This window comes from Triticum urartu, chromosome 6A (genome assembly GCF_056163025.1).
Source record: "Triticum urartu cultivar PI428250 chromosome 6A, HENAU_Tu73, whole genome shotgun sequence".
Classification (NCBI taxonomy): Eukaryota; Viridiplantae; Streptophyta; class Magnoliopsida; order Poales; family Poaceae; genus Triticum; species Triticum urartu.
The window spans coordinates 443,346,699-443,362,144 of record NC_141878.1 but is presented as its reverse complement, the minus strand read 5'-3'; the positions used below and the strand labels follow the sequence as shown (position 1 = coordinate 443,362,144).

General features: G+C 46.6%; 2 protein-coding genes across 3 annotated transcripts; both read right to left on the bottom strand.

Moving 5' to 3' along the window:
• Positions 1 to 4,381: 4,381 nt before the first annotated feature.
• Positions 4,382 to 7,833, bottom strand: LOC125528436 (putative enoyl-CoA hydratase 2, mitochondrial). 2 transcript variants are annotated; one of them, XM_087528277.1, is made up of 8 exons: positions 7,207 to 7,833; positions 6,950 to 7,119; positions 6,158 to 6,232; positions 5,868 to 5,958; positions 5,711 to 5,762; positions 5,283 to 5,386; positions 5,111 to 5,187; positions 4,382 to 4,935 (listed from the first exon to the last, which is right to left on the bottom strand). In XM_087528277.1, the coding sequence occupies exons 1-8, from the start codon at positions 7,535 to 7,537 to the stop codon at positions 4,759 to 4,761; spliced, it is 1,077 nt and encodes a 358-aa protein (XP_087384403.1). In that variant the 5' UTR covers positions 7,538 to 7,833; the 3' UTR covers positions 4,382 to 4,758. The 2 variants fall into 2 exon arrangements, with proteins under 2 accessions (XP_087384403.1, XP_087384402.1); XM_087528276.1 differs by having other exon boundaries at positions 5,711 to 5,958; positions 7,207 to 7,537.
• On the bottom strand, positions 7,733 to 10,855 carry LOC125528437 (putative enoyl-CoA hydratase 2, mitochondrial). The gene is made up of 8 exons (XM_087528278.1): positions 10,622 to 10,855; positions 10,324 to 10,493; positions 9,502 to 9,576; positions 9,173 to 9,263; positions 9,011 to 9,062; positions 8,395 to 8,498; positions 8,238 to 8,314; positions 7,733 to 8,035 (listed from the first exon to the last, which is right to left on the bottom strand). The coding sequence occupies exons 1-8, from the start codon at positions 10,779 to 10,781 to the stop codon at positions 7,856 to 7,858; spliced, it is 909 nt and encodes a 302-aa protein (XP_087384404.1). The 5' UTR covers positions 10,782 to 10,855; the 3' UTR covers positions 7,733 to 7,855.
• Positions 10,856 to 15,446: the final 4,591 nt, after the last annotated feature.

Here is a 15,446-nt window from a genome sequence, read left to right as displayed (position 1 = left end):
TTTGCGTCTGATTTCGGTTCACTTGTCGACCGCAGAACTACCCCAACCGTCGTGGTCAATGTGCCCACCTACCTTGGGCCACATGGCAACGTGTGGATGCCTCCGGAATCCACGTCTTTTTTTAAATGCAAGCGTGGGAGGGAGGTGGCCTCATCCAATTACACCCCCATTCACGTCTAGCCACGCCTGCTTCCTCGCCAGCGACAGCAAACCCTAGCCATGGCAACAACAAACCCTAGCCCTAGCAGAGTTGCTGGCGCAGCAGACGGTGGAAGAGGCTGCGAGGGCGGCGTGGCAGGCTGCCTTCTCGTGGGCTATGTCGCCGCTAGACTTCGTCGACCTCACCAGCTCCAAGGAAGGACGATGGCGACGCCCAGGGCTACATGATGGGCAATTGGGCGCTTGGGAGGCGTTTTTAATGTTTAATTATGTATTAAGTGAACTTTGGCTGGCGGTTGACTGGCATTTTTAATGTATAATTATGTTTAACTTATTTGCAAGCCCTAATTTTATAAGTATTTTCTTTTTTCTAAATTGACACACTAAAATTACGTCAGCCGTGTTGGGCGCACCAGCGGACCTCGTGTAGGGGGTTCCGAGCTGGTGATCTTGGCACGATGGTAACATGAAGAATATGGACACAATATTTACCAGGTTTGAACCTTCTCGAAGAGCTAAAACCCTATGTCATGCTTTTATTATATTGACTGTGGATGAAGTACAAAGTACATGATGATCTACCTCGAGATCATATGTATTAGTTCTAAGTTCTAACCTCTAAACCTTGAAATCGTGCCTCTACAGACTAAATCCCTCGGCTTATATAGACATTGGGGGTATCTAAGATTTACACATAGTCGGTTGCAATCTAAGGATAAACATGCCGATCATTTGAATGTGCCTTGAAATGTACGCCAAGTCTTCGGAGGATTATCTTGATTACGCCGTATGGCCCATTCTTCAGTTGTTGGCGTGTCTTCGGCCCGGCCCATGAATGACAAGCCGACGTGGTGTGCACCCCATAATTCAGGATACCCTTAGTAGCCCCTGAACTAGTCTTCAAGCCGAGGACACTGATTTCTTCCTCGGAACAACTTCATCTTTCCTGATCTTCGGCTTCGTAGGCGAGTTCTATCTTCCACGCCGTCTTCTAAATCTGAGGATATATTTGGATCCAAGGTCTTTTTGGCTTTTGGCATTTCTTTTCAAGGGATGCGTCAAGGTTGACGCATCAAGATCATAGATAGAATGGGTGTTCAAAAGAAAAGGCCATTGTTATTAGTACAACCAACCCTGCGGCTGCTAGAGCCCTAAAGAATCCACATGCGGATTACTCGCTCTCGTCCCACCTATCTACCATACAAATGACTGAGCCACGTTCACGCAGTAGTCCAGCCGCTCTCCAGTCCTGAACCTCTAACTCGATCTTAACAAGCAGGTCGTCCACCGATGGCAACGCTCCATTGAAAACAATGTCGTTTCGGTGCTTCCACAACATCCATAGCACTGGTGTTATCACCGTCCACGCCTCCTTCCGAAATTGCTTCTAGGGGTTGAGTGTTGTCCACCATTCAACTAGTTTTGAATCTGCAGATGGCGTCCACTCCGGCCTACTCCAAGTGTTCATGATCTTGGCCCATACCTGTCGTGCTAGAACACATCCGAGAAGCAAATGATCCAATCTCTCTGGCAGTTGATCACAGAAGGGGCATGCCGACGGGTGCGGCAATTCATCCCGGGTAATAGGGGTTATCTTTTTAACAAGGGCCCTCCCTGTGTGTCGTGGTTTTGTCACGGCAGATGCCCTAATGAAGGGACTTAGGTGTGAGGCCATCGCTACGATGATTAGCTTGTCATATCCCCAACACTGTGCAACTTATTATTATTTCTTTGTGGGTCCGAAGACCTCCTTAGTTTAGCCACGAAGGCTTGCCGTGGATCGGCTGGGTTAAACACTGATAACTTTTTTTAGCCGAGAACCGAAACGTCACCACTTATGCCAGAGCCGAATCGTCCCTTCATTAGTTAGAGCAGGTACAATAGATCCTTGTCAGCGGACTGTAAGTCTTTCCAAGTCAGCAAAATCTCAGCTGGAGGAGAGAGAAAGGAGGAAAGAGAAGGGAGCCGGCGCTTCACTTATCGCCCGGCTATAGCTCAGTTCATGAGAGAAAAGGTGAGCATGCAAGCAGTAAAAGCTGGTGCTGCTTCCTCCGATCCAATCAGCTGCGTTTCCCTCCATTCCTTGCATGCGAACATTAATTGTTTTGGCCAGTGGAGTAGCCCGTCTACAGCCAGCACTAGTGTATGAGATTTCTTTTTTGAAAGCTACAAGTGACATGGCACTGGTATAGAGCCCGTAGCCGGCTCTTCTATTAACCATGCTCTTATGGCTCAGTATATTGTGGCCCAAGGCCGTTTCCAATGGCACGTCCTATATACAAAGAGGTCGTGCTCCGGATTTTTAGCGGTATCATCATCGGAAACGCCTTGATCCCCGCACACATATACTACATGATATATCGGGAACTGGTGATTTTTACTGTGCGACCCGATGACCCTTGGTCTTTTACTGGCCTTTACCCACGCTCTCATTCCTTGCTCCATTGCCAAGAACTCCCGCAAGCTCAAGCGCTGCGAGATCCGCCTTTCGCCCCCGTTCCTCCCCACTTTCTTCCTCCACCGCAAGAGATGGCCGGCAAGGGGAAAGGTGATGCTGCTCCGGCATCCGAGGCCGCCAACACGAGGGGCAATGGCTTCCCTCCAATGTCACCACCGGTACCATCATCGAGCTTCAAGCCGATGGGTACCTTCCTGTCATGGTGAAATGCTGACCTCCCGTGGCCACAGGCGAGGTCTATTTAGCCTCCGCCATCCCTGTGCCTCGAAAGTGGTAACGAGTCGTCTTCGTCTCCCATCTCATCCAAGGTCTAGTTTCCCCTTCCACCCCTTTGTCAGGGTTCTACTATTTTTCTATGAGCTTGACTTCCATCGTCTCGCCCCAAATATTAGCATGTGTTTAACCCTATTAATATCATGTTCATGCTTATTTCTTGGATTAAGTTAATCGAGAAATTGCTAACATACTCAACAACATCTGCCTTAGGCGTGAGTGTGATGTTGGGTTTGCATGCATTCTGTATATTGATCGTTGCTTTATATATAAAGTGCGGTGAAAGCCTTTTTCAGCAAATACCTTTTCAAAAAAAGAAAAAAGCAGCAAAAGTGGAAATGCTACCGCGCAAATTAACTGCCTGCCATGCTTAATGCGGCTTTTAGGCAATACGAAGGTAAGGAAGCTAAGAGAAATGCTCCACGGAGAGCAGGTTAGCTGCAATTAAAATGAACCAACTGCCATGCTTAATACGGCCTGGTGCTTAAGCACGCTGGGCCCATGTGTCTGGCTCTTGTCGCCATCCGTTTCTTCGCACGGCAGTGGCGCATGCTAAACTTTAAGAGCATCTGCAATAGTTTGTATGTTCAATCGTTGGTATAATTGTCCACATCAGCAGCCAACAGCACATCATACATGCTCTTTAATGGGATGTATGTTAAGCGTATGTTAAATAATTAAGTGGGTCCATTAAATGTTGAAAAAATGAACAGACTTGTCTTGGAGCTTGTGCCTGGAGCGTTGGTTTAGATTCATACGATTCCATTCTCTCTCTTCTTTTATTATGTATCATATCATCAAAATAGTTTAGGTGGCAATTTAACCAACGATAATCATACGACTGTTGGAGATGCCCTAACGGAGACAGCCAATTACTTCGCCGTAACACTTAGGCCTCCAAATTACCTTCTGACCAGCTAAAGTAAACCGGGAACCTAGGTCGCTGCTTGAATGCCTAGGAGAGATGTACACACAATCTGTCTCAAGTTTCCACCACGCCCACTGGCCAGTGCGGCAGCACGGCTTCCCATTTCCAGTATCTTTGGGGTCGAAGGCTCCTGTCCATGCTTCTGACTTTCGATACGCTCATGGCGGCCCTCGGAAGCGGCAGCGGCAGCATCTTGCGGCCGGTAGATTGTTTACTGCCATTGGGATTATATTACCCCGACATAAGAAACAGTTACCGGCCGTCTCCTGTTGCTGCTCCCTGGCCATGGACGAAATGATGTCCGGTTGCTTCGGCCTGCTAAAAGAGTCTGGAGTCTGCACCATGACGACTTGACAAGCCAAGGGAAGCCGGCCCTGGCTGGCGTGGTATGCCTTGTGTTCTTGCCTCTGGAAGCTCATCATGGCCGGCCTGCGTGCATGGCAGACAGGGCCTGCTCTGTCTGTGTTCTCTCCTGCACGTACTAGGTTTGAGCCGGCGTGCTCTCCTCTTTTTTTGTTGATACGCTGGAGAGTAGCACATCACACGATAAGTGAGACTAAATATCGGACGAAAACATCAGTGCGCATGCATGCATTCAGATGCAGAGACCACTATGAAAGAAAAGGTACAGCCAGCAAACTCCGAAGTCCAGTCTATCTTCTACCCAAGCCTGGATTATCCAAGAAAATTGCAATGATAAAACAAAACCGCGTGCTAGCTGTACTACGAAACAGTTACAGGGGTGCGGTTCATTTCAGTTTTAGGCGATCATGACACGATGAAGATGTAGCACATCCATGATACATCTGCAAATAATGTAGCATCCCAGACGCATTTTGTTATCTGGAATTCACAGTGCAATGAAGGAATGTGCATACACCTTGCGAACCTTCTGGATATCAGCAGATAAGAGGCCAAGAGGGTCGACTTCAGTACGGCCTCACTTTCCTGTGAACAAAGGTTTTCTTTTCTCGGCAAATGCAGCTAGACCTTCGAGGCGATCCTGAGTGTGCAGAACTTGCTCGTAGCACCCTTCTTCGACAGCCAACGCAGAGGACAGGTCTACCTCCATCCCTTCATTGATGGCCTTCTTCGCCATCCTTATCGCTAACGGACCCTGAAAGAAAAGAACTATTATCAGAACATCTAGAATGGCCAAAGACAGTTCATTATTGCGGCTCAAACTGGGAACTGCATTTCCAAGGAAAGCAGATGGTCACAAATTTGCGAAAAAGAATTGCGCCACAACCATATCAAATGAAGCACAGAATATGCTCAGAAAAAAGTCTTACTTTCTGATTTATCTCCCGGGCAAGTTCAAGAGCCTTTTGATAAGCCTCACCACCAGGAACACAGTAGTTCACTACTCCTGCACGCAGATTCTTCTAATGAGGTGATAAAGTCTTCTCTCAAGTACTAAGAAGCCATAACAACATGCAGAAACCTGACGAGTTTGGCCTTTACCCATATTTACAGCTTCTGTCGCATCAAATCTACGGCCAGTGAATATCAATTCCTTTGCTCTGGCCCTTCCAACAATCCTTGGAAGACGCTGTGTCCCTCCAGCTCTATGTATTGTAAGAGGTAGATGTTAACAGCTGAAGCATATCATTTCACTAAAGAGATTCCAGCAATTCTCGAACCAGTTCGGATATGGCATGCTATTCAAGGACAATAATCCACATAACATCTTTGCATCTTTTAGGATGCAATTCCTCACTTAAATTTGTACTGGTATGGAGTAATGCACCGAAGTGAATATTGCATAAAATGAAAATGTTTGGCGAATAACTGCTAGGTCAATTTGCAAGGCGATGAATACTTGATAATTCAAGACAACGTCAACACACATAATTTACTTACAAAAGTAAAGCGCCATCCTGGACACGTACCCAGGAATAATAGCAAGGCCGGTTTCTGGCAAGCTGAATGTTGCACTCTCCCCTGCAAAACATGTTGAAGAAATGCATTCAACTGTTTGAAAGGAGGGGCCAAAACTGGTTTCTATAAGATGTATGAAACTTGAGCACTGCAGAATAAAAGCAATACCACATATACGAAGATCACATGAAAGAGCCAACTCTAGTCCACCGCCAAAAGCAGCTCCTTCAACAACAGCTATTGTAGGAATGGGGAGTGCCTGTTCACACAAGAAAAACTAGATAAAATAACATGTACGCTGAGGCTTCAACGAACCATTAGGTAGTAATAAGGAAGACGAGCATGCATACAACTTGAACAGCGATACACAGTGCTTTCTCTCATCACCAAATAGCATAATATTAACTAACACACTGGATGTAACATGCTATATTAAAATGTTTCATCCTGTTACAAACCTCAAAGGATGAGAATGTAGCTCTCAAGGTATTAACAAATTCCCGGACTTCAGAAGGGCCCATTAACCTCCTTTCCTGTCAAACGTACCATATATTGCAATCAGGAAATGGATTGTGATCAGTAGAACACAAAGGAAAAGATAGAGGAGGTAGAACCAAGGCATTCACCATTTTTCTATGCAACGAGTCTGATAATTTTAGTTAAATAACTTATGATGTATGCCACAAAGTAGCATCCATTTCAAAGTTCAAACGAACTGCTTCATAGGCAAATAGCACCAACACAACAATTTCATTAGTTGGTATTGTACTGATTAGAGTTTACAGCGTTCCTGTGATCCACCTGATTAAACATATTTACATTTCTCTTTATAAGTCAGAGCCTGATCTTAACCTCATAATTTATCAATTTATTACTTTCAGAAGGTGCAAACCAGATGAATGTTTTGGCATTAGCTCAACTGACATTCCTTGAGAAACTAGCTCATCCATATGTTGTCTGAACCCAACCAGGACATGTTTTATTTCTTGAATCAGTTAGCTCTTGACTGACCTCGGAGGATTAGCCAATAATTCCATAGCATTATTCACCATTGTACCAATGTGGCAATCTCACACATCTACTGTATTATGTTACTAACCATGCTTGCCAGCTACCCTATCATCTAAAATTTGAACAGACACTTAAACATATTTCATTTCACTACAGATCAACCTGAAATGAAATTAAGTGCTGAACCGCCAGAGCACAAATTTATCAAACTTGCAGCATAGGAGTGGTGGAGGTGGCACCTTGAGGTCAGCGCCCGCGCAGAAGACCTTGGGCACGGAGCTCGCTACCAGTACAACGTTGGCCGTCGGGTCGGCCCCCACCTTGTCCATGGCGCTCCGCAGCCCCTTGAGCATCTCCTTCCCGATGGCGTTCCTGGCCTCCGGCCGCTCAAGCCTCAGCTCCACGATCCCTGAAGCCAACCACACCTTGAGAGTTGAGAACACAAATTCCAGAAGCTCAAGGAAGAAGGAACAAGATGCGGTGGTCAGCGACGGACCGGAGTCGGGCGCCGAGAGCTTGTGGAGGCGGACGGGCTCCGGCTGGGCGAGGATCTGGAGGGCACGGGCGAAGAGGACGCAGTGGGGAGACGAGGAGGCGCCGCTCGCCGCCGCGAGGTGGCCGGAGACGGCGCGGAGGCCCCCGAGGCTCCGCATAGTGGAGAGTCGGGCGAGAGTGGGAGACTGGTGCCGGGCGGAGGAAAGAGCAGAGGCAGCGTCAGCAACCGTCGCGCTTGGATAGACATTGCTCTCGTGGCAGGTCAGTAGCACGCCCGTGAGGAGACGGCCAAATTCCACCGACTCATCCGCTGTCGCTGTCGCGTGAGACATAGGGCGCTGGGGGCGTGACCAGCCGGAAACGACGCCGTGCGCGCCGCCGGCCGGTCTCCGGAAATGCGCTTACGCCGCCGATAAGATGGCACGCAGATGCGGGGACAAGAGAAGAAGAGAGGCCCGTCGCATTAGCCCGGCGGCCCGGTCCGGCCAAGATGAAGAACGGAACAACCAACCAGGCCCACGGTAAAATATTCAACCCCGAAACATCATTCCCTTTGGCGTCACCACGCGGAGTGGCAGGAGTCCAGGAGACGATCTTGTTCTTGTCACGGCACATCAACACTGCTCTCCTGTGTACACATCGGGCGCTGATTACGCTCCAGTGTACACGGGCTTCCTCTTCTCGGCGAATGCAGCCAGGCCCTCGAGGCGGTCCTGCGTGTGCAGCAGCTGCTCGTAGCATTCCCCCTCGACTGCCAACGCGGAGCGCATGTCTGCTACCTCCATCCCTCGGTCGATGGCCTTCTTCGCCATTCTTACCCCCAGAGGGCCCTGCCACAAAGAATCGGCTTCAGAACACCTACAACGATGGACCTTATACATACCTATGTTGCATGGCATACAAAATGATCGAACACAACTCTACCCTCATGATATGCTTACACTGAATTTTGGGCTCCATATACTGAAACAGATAGCATGCTCTCGCCGATAATATTTTCTATGAATGTTCAAAACTGAAAATGGTTCTTACTTTCTTCGTCATCTCACGGGCGAGTTCAAGAGCCTTGCCGTAGGCCTCCCCTGCTGGAACGCGGTAGTTTGCCAGTCCTGGGGCGCAGAGATGCATTTTAAGTGCTCTTTGAGGAACTGATGATGGTGGGAGGAAAACACGATGAGGCTAGTGTTACCCATCAAGACAGCTTCAGTTGCGTCGCATCTGCGGCCTGTGAATATCAGCTCCTTCGCTCTGGACCTTCCGATGATCCTTGGAAGACGCTGTGTGCCCCCGGCTCTGCATATTAGGGCAAGCAAAGGGAGGTTATCCATTGACTGAAGAATATTATTTAAGCTAGTTTTGAAGGAAGGTTTCTATTAGTTTTGGTAAAAGAAAGCAGATATACTTACGGCAGTTAAATGCATGCAACCAGTTTTCATCATAATTACAGGTGCCGTTTTTCATTCCACTAGAAAATGAATTTGGTACACGTGGCTCGTCGTTAAGATAGCAACTGATATTATTAAGGCTGTCCTGTTATTTAAATTATTCCAATATGCAGGTAAGTATGAAAAAGAAAAATTCAAGACCCCTTATCAGAGGTGGATTCCTAATTCTAAAGCGGGTAGGAGGTAGGACTCCTCTTTCTGAATCGTGACAGGATTCGATTAGAGTCGCGTTCCTCAGCAAAGCACGAACGATTCAAAGGAGAGAAGCATATCACTTTCAGGGCATCTTTGTAACTTTTCAACCGATTTATTGCCGAAAGCAGAGCACTGTGTATCTGTGTTGGCCACTTGGCCACATACCCAGGAATGATAGCAAGTCCTGTCTCTGGCAGTCCAAGGGTTGCATTTTCTCCTGCGAATCAGTAGGAAGACATGCATTCAAACATTCAAAGAACTGCAGCAAGATTATGCTCCATAAGGTGAAAATGTTTAGCATATACTACTGAATATTAAAGGCAGCACCACATATACGCAGATCACATGACAGAGCAAGTTCCAGCCCACCACCCAAAGCAGCTCCTTCAATGACAGCAATTGTTGGAATGGAGAGTGCCTGTTCAAACAAGCCGCATGATGTAAGAACAACTTAACATATAGAACAACCAATGAAAAATGATAAGAGAAATGAGTCATGCCCATAATTTGAATATAATGTACTCCCTCCAATCCATGACAATTAATATGGATCAGAGGGAAACATAGTTAAATGTGTAATCATTACTTATGTTGTTGATATACAATTATATGTGGAGGCAAAAGAGCATGCTTAAGGTATGGATCCAGGTACAAACCTCAAAGTACGAGAATGTAGACCTTAAGGAATTAGCATATTCTTTAACCTGTGAAGAGCTCATGTGCCTCCTTTCCTGAGTAAATAAATGCTCTAAGATATTTTCCATGTGAAATATATGCAACAAATGTATATCACAGATGTACAAATTACATAATTTGAGTGTTCGCATGGTCTCAATATTTGTCATTGTACGGTAAAGGACAAAGTTGGTGTTTATAATTCTTTAACTGATGAGAAGAAAAAAACTTATGTGACACTGGCAACTCATAGCATGCTAGTTATGATAGGTCAAATAAATTGGTTGAGAAATCAATATCAACTGTCCTGCGCAACGATGATATCTCATCAACTGCTACTCAACTGATTAGGGCCATGCTGAAAATGCCTCTAATCATGCATCTGATAATTCATACCTGCTCCTCTTTAAGCCACACCGTCGACTAGCCATTGACCCCACTACCTTTATGTCCTTCCTAGCCAAATAGCAAGATTATCTTTCTTGTCTCGTACTTAGAAATTCTTCTAGATGCCACTCGTTTCATATTCTCTCCCAGCCACGAGTCTCTGTTTTTGACAACCCACCTATTTTATTACTAGAGCATCTTCAATTTCTTCGTGACACAGATTTTTAATATTTGTATTCCTTTTCAGCTATGCACATCACCAGTCCATTTCTCCGAAAACTTTACACAAGAGCCGCTAGTGAATGTTATCATCCGGTGTTGTCTCATGTATCGTACTCAGAAATGAACACTCACACAATCCCCTGTGGTGTCAGTCTAAAATAACCACCGCATCACCAAGCTGAGCAAGAACAGACCTTGAGATCGGCGCCTGCGCAGAAGACTCCCGGTACGGAGCTCGCAACAAGGACGACCTTGGCCGTCGCGTCGGCCTCAATCTTGTGGATCGCGCCCCGCAGCCTTGTCATCAACTCCCAACTGATGGCGTTCTTCACCTCTGGCCGCTCCAGCGTCAGCTCCAGGATCCCTGCTCCCAAACAGGATTAGGGCCACCAGAAGTGGAGACTTTAAGTCAATTTGCCTCGGAGGGGGTGAGGGTCTTAAAGAAGACGGTGAGGTAGGGGGGACGGGGGGTCAGATTCAGCGATCACGGACCGTTGTCGGGGGCGGAGAGTTTCTTGAGGCGCACAGGCTCCCTCTGGGCTAGGGTTTGGAGCGTGCGCACGGGGAGGGAGTGGTGACCAGGAGCCGCTGAAGCTTGACGGCCGGCGAGGTGTCCGGAGACGGCGGCGAGGATGCCCCACGAGCTGCGCATTCTGGATGCGCGAGGTGGATAGTGACAGGAGCAGTTAAATGCTGTGCTGTCTGCGGGCAGCCCATTTGAACTCGAGAGCAGAGCAGCACTTTGGCTCGTCGGTGTGATTTTCTCTACTACTCCCTCACTTTTCAGAAATTTCATTTTATCACCCCGTCGTTGCCGTGCAGAAAGGTGTGCTACCCGTGCACCGGACTCCGCAGTGCATTTTAAAATATTTTAAAAATCTGGAAAAAAAATCAGCACATCGACACAACATTAAGGTATGTTGTCACAAAATTTCATACTTCCTTTATTCCACAATGTAGTGCTTCCTCTATCCCCATGCTTTAACTTTGACCGTAAATTTAACTATCAAGACCGATTGCGGCGGGAGCAAAAATTATATCAGTAAATTCGTAATCGAAAGAAGTTTTCAATTATATAATTTTTTCTCCCGCCGCAGTTGGTCTCGTTGGTTAAATTTATGGTCAAAGTTGGACATCGGGAAGCGCGGGCGCACTATATTTTGGAATGAAGGGAGTATCAAAATTCAAAATATTGCATGAAATAAAAAATTAACATCAATATGATTTTTTTGCGGGGAAGTAGGGTTTCGAAACAGGCTTGGGCCCTTCTTCTTCCTTTGGCATGTTGATTCTCTGTGTGTGTGCGCGCTCGCGCGCGTGTGTGTATGTTCTTTTCTATTCTTGCCCGATCCAGGTCATTTTCGGTCAAAGGGGTAGCCCATGGTCAGATCCGTTAGAATGGAGGCTCTCCTGGTGGCTAAGATTCTGATTCATCCATGGGATAGAGGCGAAGGGGCTTGGACGCAAGGCAGGCTCCATTGGCACTAGGAGCTCCAGTGGAGAGGAGATTGGGAAGGGTCGCACATGCCTTCTTTGTTGCTGCCAAGGGGTGATGGTTGTTGGCTAATGTTGTGGAGGTGTACAAGGTGTGGGTTGCATGGTGGTGGATGGGCGCGGTGTGGTCTTCGGCTTGCTATGCACGGAGCTCCCGCAAGGCACAGTGCTGAGATGACATCAGCTTGAAGCCAGCGATGCACGCCTCTATGGTATAACATTTTTTTGTTAAATTATCCTCTAATTATGGTTTAGTCTACATTGTTAGTAGTTAAAGTTTGGTTAGCGTATATGTATGTCATTGTTTAGGTTTAGTATACACTGTTACTAGTTAAGGTTATGTTAGTGTGCATATATGTTCACAGACAGGGAGGTAGTACTTACTGTGGTAGTGTGTCCTAGTGTTTTGGTAGATTAACTTACATGGAAAATTGATGGGGTTAAGAGCGACTATTGGCTCTATGGGTTTGATGGCAATATGGTTTTGTATGGTAGGTGACATGTTTGATCCGTGAATTGAACTATTTAATATGGTCATGTTAATGTTCGACCAGATATGTTGGGAGTTGATCTTAGTGAGTTTCGGTATGTGGAAATGACGTTACTAGACCCGTAAAGAGTGAACATTAGGTCGTTGAAATACTGGTTGACAACAAGTTTTGGTCGTTGATCCTAACGTGTGCTTTGCCAGTATTCATGCAGTGTGAACGAAATTCGATAAAACATTTTGTGGGAGCTGAGCATGATAGATAGGACCCATAAGAGGTTGGCCTGGTTAAGGTGTTGCATACAACGGATGACTCACTCTTATGACTTGGTGATCCTTGTGCCAAAGGAGGAGGATTTGTGAGAAGGAGGCGGAGGTATGAACTCGGCCAGGGCAATCAACATACTGGTGAGATTGATCCACCTGGATCACGACCAGTGGATGTTATGTGCCACACATTTATAATGGTCGTGGAGCGGGACAAAGTAGTAAGCCGACAATAATTGTTGGTAGTGTTTTAGCTGATGGGGACGAGGCAAGGGAGGAAATGAAGAAAGTGATGGTGAAGGAGGGCCATGATGGATTGGCGTATGATGTAGATTCTGACAATTCCAAGGAAGAATGTCTGGATGAGGATGACGAGGAGATTTTGTTTCCTTTTGCATGGAATCAGGAGACCGGCCTGATTGTGAACATTGTCCATGAGTGTGCATGAGAATATCATCATAAGCAAGTCTAAATAGGGGCTATGTATGCCATAAAGAAACAATTGAAGCATGCAGATGATGTAGTGGGATATGTCCATGAAAAGGGTTTTCCACACTCACATATTAGATCCAACTAAATTGACTATGAAATGTGTGGGAAAATGGTTGTTCTGGCAACGAGTGCGACCACGTGCCTTGAATCCTGATGACCTGCAAGTGCACAGGGTCCTTTTGATGAGTATAATTTATGTGATTATTTGTTTCCTTTTATTCTGTTCTGTAGTTTAGGGTTCTTCGAATTTTACCGCGTTCGCGCACCTTTTTTTGTATGTTTCACCAGGGTCTCATGCACGAGGATTATTTAGAGTCTAAGGAAAGAAGGCTGATTTATGGTGATGAATCACACTAATTATTGTGATAAAACTCTGCCATAAAAGGTGAAACAAAGGGAAGAATACATAGTTCACGCAGAAGGCTCCACAACCAAAGACGACGTCTGGTATGAGTGTAGGCGCTCGTATCAGTGGTCGTACCGCATGCCACCGCCTCTGCCTTGTCAACTACTTCACCCCCCGTGCAACTAGGTCGTAGAGGAGAGACAAAATGCATCCAACAACACACCCAGAACGAAGAACCCTAGCCTCCAGAAGGATTCCCCGGGGGATTGGTCCAAGGACTTCACCATCGAATCGCAGCATCAAGAGGGCATCATAACCATCCCATCCAGCAACACACCCAGAACGAAGAACCCTAGCCTCCGGAAGGATTCCCGAGGGGGAATTGATCCAAGGACTTCACCACCGAATTGCAGCATCAAGAGGGCATCATAACCATCCGCCATCATCATCATCAACGCTCCATCTCCATCACTTTGTAATATATTAGTCGATGTGGATCAACTTGTGTATTACTCCAACGCTATCATTATGGCCACCATGATTCGCCCCATGATGTTTCTACCCAGAATGTGCGAGTACTCTCCATAGTTCTTGATATTGGGCAGATTGACCATCCAACATATGCCTCTTTTAGACGAAAGGTCATTACTATTGGCATGAAGGCCAATTTGCGGAGGTAGGTTAGTGATACATTTGTCTATGTGTGAGACATGCATCTACCTATGTCAGTTTCATACTTTTCACGGCTCAAGAATGCACGCCTCCATATGTGTGAGTTCAACAATCCTTTCACGGATTTTGTTGTGGAATTATCATGGCAGATGTCCTAGCAGAAGGACTTAGTCGTGGAGCCATCGCAACTAGGTTAGCTTAAAGGGGTTAAACGGGACAAAGGACACGGGAGTTTATACTGGTTCGGCCCCTTGCGGTGAAGGTAAAAGCCTAATCCAGTTGAGGTGGTATTGCTTGGGTTTCGATTACTAGGGAGCGAATACGCTTGACCTACTTTCGATCTCTCTTGTTTCTTGCCCTAAACCGTCACCGGGTCATCCCTTTATATACACAGGTTGACGCCCAACGGCTCACGGAGTCCCGGCCGGCTCATACAAAACGTGTCTGACCCGACGACTAACTCTGCATGCCTTACAATACAAGTCATACATATATGGCGGTTTACACATGTGGGCTTTAAGTCGCCTTTGAGCTTTGGGCCTTCAGTAGCCTGCTTCGTGAACCGCCATCTTCAGCATCTTTATGGGCTTTGTATTTTATGAACCGCCAGCGGTATGACCCGGCCCCTCCTGGGCGGGCCATACCCAGTAGTTATATCCCCAACATTAGGCCCCAGGTTGATGTGAACTTGTTCATATCAATCTTTCCACACTTAGAAAAAATCCTTCTTCGCCTGCTGTTGCAAGATCTTGTAACCCACCATGACACCATCTCCTGGGAATATGGAAACCCGTCGTGACGTGGGCTGTCATTAATTTCATACGACGCCCAGCACATCTTAATAGATCCTTATCTTTAATAACTACCCCGAAAACCGAGGCGCCCGAACTGATGTAATCATTCTTTGACCTCCTCGATTCTCGCGCCCGCCTGTTACCCAGTTCCTTATAAATAGGGTTAGGCAGCCTTTTCACTCTTCCCCTTCTCGTCTTCAACCTCTCTCTCTCGCAACGTATCTGTACTCCTGAGCACCGCCGCCGCCGACCTCGTCAACTTCCTCGACCCCGGCCGCTGCATCAACCTGAACGAAACCAGAGAAGTGCATCGTCTCTCTGTTGCTCGGCAGACCCAGTAAGCACCTCACTTTTCCCCACTGTAGATTTCCATTAGGGTTTTCTGAAGTTCTTTAGGAGTTCGTCATCGTTATTCATTATACCTCTGTTTAATCATAACTTTGACCCAAAGTAGCACTTAAAACATGCGGAATCTGTTTCTGTGCCTTCTCTTAATCACCGGATACCCTTCTCAGATGCATAAATCCTGCTAATATGGTAGTTCCTTATCTGCTGCAGTACTAGGTTTTGATTTTACTTTCTTTTCCGAATAGCGTCAGATCCAAAATTGAGTGCACCAATCCGTGAAACCTGTTTTCCCAATACTTAGCAGAATTCGCCCTTGATAGATTATTAAATACCGACACCGTCATGGCGGCTTATATCACCGGTTGCAACTAGTCATATGGCATTAGGCCCCGTTTAAGCCGCCAATGTGCATATATG